This window comes from Mandrillus leucophaeus, unplaced genomic scaffold (assembly GCF_000951045.1).
Source record: "Mandrillus leucophaeus isolate KB7577 unplaced genomic scaffold, Mleu.le_1.0 Scaffold371, whole genome shotgun sequence".
Classification (NCBI taxonomy): domain Eukaryota; kingdom Metazoa; phylum Chordata; class Mammalia; order Primates; family Cercopithecidae; genus Mandrillus; species Mandrillus leucophaeus.
In genome coordinates, this window is record NW_012103932.1 from 619212 (window position 1) to 625796 (window position 6585).

The following is a 6585-nucleotide window of genomic DNA, read 5'->3' on the forward strand; positions in this document are numbered from 1 at the left end:
CTGATCAAGCTCTCTGCAGGCAGGGATGGCACGTGACTAAGGTTCCTCCTGTCCCCAGGCCGAGGCTCTGCAGAGCCGGAGTGGGGCAGCTCCTACCACGGACGTGGTGCTCCTGCACCTGCTCCCGTCAATGCTCACAAGAATCGCCTTCGGCCAGATGGGGGTCCCCTCATGAAGGAACCCAGGAGAGCCTCGAGGTGATAACCAACACCATGGCAATCTTCTCTGAGTGCCCAGTCCTTGGCTGGAGTCTGGCCCTGGCCAGTGATTGCGCGAAGACGGGACGGCAAGGCTGACTGCGCCAAGTGCTCGTGACCCAACACCGAGGCTGCCCCACGTGGCCCCTACCGCAGCTTCCCAATGGCCTTCCCAGCTGCCACCCCACGGCAGCCTGAGTGCCTCATTCCTGCTCAGACCTCACCAAGCTCCAGCCACACCACATTCCCGGCTCCCCACGGGCCCTGGTGCTCCCTGCTCCTCAGCCCTACCAAATGGGATTTCCTTCCCCTGGGAGGTCCATGCTGACCACCTCCCAGCCCCCCACCCCCACCCCAGCACCGGGCACAGCCTGGGTTTCCTGGTTCCCTGGCTACTGGCTATCTGGGCCCTACACACCACGTCCCATGTGCCAGCCAGAGGGCAAGTGTTTGCTGAATGTGGGGATGACACGGCAGATGGCCAAGACTGTCCAAAGGGGGCTCCCATCCTTACCTGGATGCCAGCGTGACTACACAGGTAGAAGTCGAACTCGGTGGGGTGGGTGATTTTCGTGTCCACAGTCGTGCCTGCTGGAATGTTTCCACTTTTCCCAACCTTCGGCAACACAGGCATCTCGTTAGACACGGCCAGGGACCGGCAGAGCCAAGCAGGCGAGCCAGGCAGCCACGCCGCCCGCTGGCCAGGGTGCCCTATTTTGAAGTTTTTAAATTGGCTAATACAGGTCCTCAGTAGTATAATGTTAAATACAATTTAACAAGTGCTAACCGCCAAGTTAAATTAGCGAACGTTCTATGTGGGCTGGGATTATTTTCCGCCAACTCTCATGAAGGCCCATGAGTTAAATGCAGTCTTCGCTGCAGAACGTGCCTTTCATGCCTTAAGAGTCCGTCACTACTGTTGGTGCTGTTTTGATTGGCGGTCAAGATGGAAACTGTCACCAACATACAAATCCAAAGCTAAACCAGGTGACTGGCTGCAGACAGGCCCTCATCCGAGCACAGGCACACCAGCGTGAACGCTGTCAGAGCCCCGTGCTCTGCTGGTGGCTTGCTCCCTGCACCTGAGAGAGCAGGGCGGCTCCATCAGAGACTGTCCCAGAGGCCAGGGCGGTACATAGAACCATTCAATGGTTTAATTACAAGGTCACAAGCATGGACCAAAAAGCCAGCCGAGATGCAGGCACGGCCACCACAGCAGCAAACCCCCATCCTACAAGCCCCGCTCCAGCATTTAGCAGGGTCCCTGATGATTTTATTTTAGTTGTATAAATTTTAAATATATATACAAAAAAGAATCTCCAGTGTGCTCCCTTCTTTGCAACCTTAAAAAAAAAAAAAATATATATATATACACACACACACACACACACACACACACACACACACGAGACAAGAGTGTTGCTTTGTCACCCAGGCTAGAGCACAATGGCGCGGTCTCAGCTCACTGCAACCTCTGCTTCCTGGGTTCAAGTGATTCTCCTGCCTCAGCCTCCCAAATGGCTGGGATTACAGGCATGTGCCACCTTGCCCAGCTAATTTTTGTGTATTTAATAGAGATGGGGTTTCACTATGTTGGTCAGGCTGGTCTTGAACTCCTGACCTCGTGATCCGCCTGCCTCGGCCTCCCAAAGTGCTGGGATTACAGGCATGAGCCAGCGAGTCTGGCTCTAATATCTCTTTTCAAAGTAGGTTTGGATTTTGTTCATCTGCTTTATTTCTTCTTCAGTTTCTACCTCATTAGTTTCCACTCTAGGATGGAGAAGTGGCGTGTAGGTGTCACCAGGAGTAAGCTGACTTTGGAGCCCTCCTGCCTCCTGGCAACAGAGATCTGGGGGTTGCAGCGGGGAGGAAGAGGACAGGGGAAGGCACCCAAGGCCATGAGCGCCTCAGCCTTCCCTTGACTCCTGGGGACTGAGGTCTCTTATTCCCATCCTTCCTGTCTTTAGGCTTATTTTATCGCTTTCTTGTTGTACAACAAATTCATCTAAATCTACAGACTGCACTGTTTTAGCTGCATTGCATAAGCCTTGACAGGACATTCTCGTTTTTGTTAGGTTCTGAGTATTTTGTGATTTCTATTCTCGTTACATGTTTAATGCATGAGGTACTCAGCAGTGAATTGAAAGTTGAAAACATTCTTCAACTTCGTTTCTACTGTTGATTTAAAATTTAATTGTATAATGATTAAAAAAATATGGCTTGAGACTGAAGTTTGGAAATCTCCTGAGACTTCCTTTGTCCTGGTAGAACTTTTATAACCTTCCATGTGAACCCAGCTATTTGTAGGGAAGATTCTGTCTAACTATTGGATCTGGCTTGGCTTGTTCATTTCACTCTTCCAATTTTCAGGGGGTTTTTTTTGTTGTTAAGACAGGTTGGAGTGCAGTGGTACAATCACAACTCATTGCAGCCTCAACCTCCTGAGCTCAAGCAAGTCTCCTGCCTTGGCCTCCTGAGGAGCTGGGACCATAGGTTTATGCCACCATATACAACTAATTTTTAAATTTCTTTTAGAGATGGGGTTTCACTTTGTTGCTCAGGCTGGTCCTGAACTCTTGGACTAATGCGATCCTCCTACCTTGGCCTCCCAAAGTAGCGGGATTATAGGCATGAGTCACCATGCCTGGCCCCATGTGTTTTATCCTTAGTTTTTCATTTTGGTCTGGAAACAGTATAATAAGAGCTGTGTAAAAATATCCATCTTCGATGGTGTGTTCATCAATTTCTCCTTAAAATTCTGTTACTTTTTGCTTTACTTTTTTTTTCTTTACATAATTTGGTGTTAGGTACATTCAAGCTCATTAGTTGCTATATCTTTTTGGTGAATCATTCCACTTACTTATTTATTTGTTTGTTTTTTGTTTTTCTTTTTTGAGACAGTCTCACTCTGTCCCCCAGGCTGGAGTGCAGTGGCACAATGTTGGCTCACTGCAATCTCCACCTCCCAGGTTTAAGCAATTCTCCTGCCTCAGCCTCCCGAGTACCTGGGACTACAGGTGCCTGCCACCATGCCTGGGTAATTTTTGTATTTTTAGTAGAGAGGGGGTTTTGCCATGTTGGCCAGGTTGGTCTCGGTCTCCTGACCTCAGGTGACTCACCTGCCTCGGCCTCGCAAAGTGCTGGGATTACAGGCATGAGCCACCACGCCTGGCCTGGTGAATGATTCCTTTTACTGTGATAAAATACCCTTTTTCCTCATTGTGATGCTTAAGTTCTGTTTCGCCTTCCATTTGCACAGTAAGCCTTCCCTGTGTCCTTGCAGGGGCGTGCCCGTAGGGAGTCTAACACTCTAAGTTGCTTTCCTGGGTGCCGAGTGGATGTTAACCCTTTGCCTTCTGGCCCTGCCTTGACCAGGTCAAGGTCTTCTGGTTCAGTCCAAGGCCTCCTTTCTGGGCAGGTCTCCTTCCTTAGGCAGCTACCCTGACGTTAGACAGTTAGGACAATGTGGATAGATGTGAGTTTATTTTTACTTATCCTACTAGGAACACAGAGAACACTTTTAACCTGGGTGTCCTAGCTTTCGTCAGCTGTGGAGAATTCTCAGCTGTTCTGTCTGCAACTCTTGCTCCTCCACATTCTCCTTCCAGAACACCCGTGAGATGAGCTGTGGTGCTTTAATGCCGCCATCTCTCCTCCCCTCAAGCACCACCTTCCAGCCCTGCCACAGGGACCTGCCGGGGGGTCCGAGTTTGCGCCACTCTGCCAATTCTCTACGACTGCACAGCTCTGTGCTGCGGTTTCTAATGCGGCCCTTTTCAGAGCCGCCTCTTTTGCTAATCTATTAGATAAGTGACATCTTGTGCCTAGACCTAGCCTAGGCCTATGGGACTTATAAATGAAGACTTTTTGGTGGGGCACAGTGGTTCACACCTGTAATGCCAGCACTTTGGCAGGCCAAGGCAAGAGGATGGCTTGAGCCCAGGAGTTTGAGACCAGCTTGGACAACACAGTGAGACCCTGCCTCTACAAAAAGTAAAAATAACATTAGCCAGGTGTGGTGGCACATGCCTTAGTCCTAGTTACCAGGGAGGCTGAGGTGGGAAGATCACTCGAGCCCAGGAGGCAGAGGCGGCAGTGAGCCATGATCGCACCACTGCACTCCAGCCTGGGTGACAGAGCCAGACCCCATCTTAAAACAAAACAAAACAAAACAAAACAAAACTCACCAAAACAACAACAAAAAAGACTTTACCAAATCAAGGACAGCCTTCTCTAGTGCCTAAACCTGGATCCCCCGAAGTCCCTTGGAGGACAGAGTCGCCTGGGACAGCGGCACTGTGGCCAGCAGGTTCTCTGTGAGCGTGCTTGGGGTGTGGGGCTGAGGGGAGAACCGTGCCCCGTGCCTGGAGTCGTGCAGACACTCACCCGCTCGTTCTTGTCCGTGCAGAAGAGCCGTGTGTGGTGCCTCTTCTGCACCACGATGAAGGTGATCCCGGGCTGGTAGTCTTTTTCCAGCTTGATACAGGCCTCACGGATGGCCAGCAACTCGTGGTGGAGAACCTAGGGGCACAGACGGGGAAAAGGTCGTGCTTAAAGATGGCAGCACATGTGAGCAACGGTCCCATGCACGGGTTCTGGGTGTAGAACTCCCAGCCGTGGTGATTCTGAGACAGTAAGCGTGTTCACGGTGAGGTGAAAACACAGGAGGGCAGAAACCATCCTCCCTGCAGGGAGGCCTGGATGCAGGAGGAGAGGGCTTGGCACTCAGGAATGGGAAGAACACTTCCCCTGGAGGGCCCAGGAGGTTCTGTGTGTGCAAGGGGCACGGCCAAGGCCAGGGGTGCAGGCTGGGCTCTGTGCCGAGAAGGCACACGCAGAGGCCAAGTTCCTGCAGAAGCTCAGGGCAGGCTCCAGCCAGGAAGGGCTGGCCGGTCAAATGTATCCATTCTGTCCTCCCAGGAGGCCATGGGCCTCGGGAACGAGCTCTGCTTCACTCTGGACTGGAAGGCAAACGCGGGAGCTAGGCTGCGTGCCATCCAGCCTCCTGATCAAGGCGGGCGAGGTCCTGAGCTCCTGGGGCAGCCACCAAGGATGTCTTCCCACCCCACTGTGTGGGGCTCCTCCCCCAACAGGTCCGTGACAGCTTTCTTCTGCTTTTCTTGTTAACACCTCCCAAGGAAGCGACCGTGTGACATGGCGAGAGGTGGGGAGGAATCGGCTCTAGTCAACGGGAGAAACACTCAGGGCACCCATCGCCCGAGTTCCAGGCCACGATGGACTCATTCCTACCCACAGGTCACCTTGATCCGGGGGTGCTGCGCAAGCGCTCAACCAAAGACAGCAATGAGATTCCCCTCGCCCCTCTGTGATGGCTTCCTTGCCTGTCCAGACCCGGCAGTGACCCACTCTCCACATGGCCGCCAAGATGCGGCCATCCCTCTCTCCACATCCAGACAGTGGCCGCATCCTGGCGACCCTACCTTCAAAAGAGCTGCCACCTATCCCTCCTCCTGGCCCTGCCTCCACACCTCTCACACTGCAGACAGGTGTCCCCAGATGCAGTGAGCTCCCTGCCTCGCAGAGACACCCGACAGCTCTCCACAGGCTGCAAGGCAAAGCCAGGCCCTTGGGAGGCCCCCAGATGGAGCTCTGCTCTGTGAGCCAGCTGGACTCAAGCGTCTCTCCCTCATCTCTTGGTCCCCAGGCCCATTCCCACCCCTCCTCCTCTCCCTCTGTCCTGCCTCAGTGTCAGGGACTCGACAGCCCCGTGTCCCATCTCCTCCCCTGGACCCCCTTCCATGCTGTGACTAGATCAGCCTTGTGGCTGAATGAAAGCCACATCATTCTTGCCATTCATTGAGTGTGGTTCTGCTGCACAAACAGGGGAATGACAGACCCTGGAGAAGGGGAGAGGAGGTTCCAAGAGGCGCCCACCTGCTGGAACTGGCCTTCGGAGACGCCGTCACGGTAGAAGATGATGCGGGTGGGCTTGAAGCGCGTGGACTTGTAGAACTGGATGAGGAGCTCGCGGACCATGGCGGCCAGGTCTTGTATGATCTCCTGCCGGTGCTGCTGCACGCGCACAGTGGCGCAGTAGCGATTGGGGTGGGCGTCCATGCTGCCCACCACCTGCAGAACAGGCAGTGAGTGTGGTCAAGGGTTCCTGAAACTTTCCTCTCCTGGGCGTGTGCCTGGACTCTCGGGAAGATGGGGACGAGAAGTGTCCCCACCTTGGAACTCACATCACAGTCCAGTGACAATGGCTGGCTGGGTGTGAACTCACAGCCTTTAGGCTTTCGGTGTCTGGCAATAGTGTTCGTAAATACTTCCTGAAGTATAAAAGTTTGCCAAGTTACATAGTTAAAAAAGCAAAAAAAAAAAAAAAAAAAAAAAAAGGCATTGTGGAAAAATGCTTTAGAAAGGTAAG

The 6585-nt window shown here is 52.8% G+C and overlaps 1 protein-coding gene across 1 annotated transcript in view; it reads right to left on the bottom strand.

Annotated features, from left to right (window-relative positions):
- AGO2 (argonaute RISC catalytic component 2) overlaps nt 1–6585 on the bottom strand; it is a 102182-nt gene that overhangs the window by 5189 nt on the left and 90408 nt on the right. Inside the window, exons 15-17 of the mRNA XM_011990148.1 lie at nt 6093–6287; nt 4584–4718; nt 712–813 (exon numbers count right to left, since the gene is read on the bottom strand). Coding sequence (XP_011845538.1) covers nt 712–813; nt 4584–4718; nt 6093–6287 — 432 coding nt within the window. The remainder of the gene's footprint in view (nt 1–711; nt 814–4583; nt 4719–6092; nt 6288–6585) is intronic.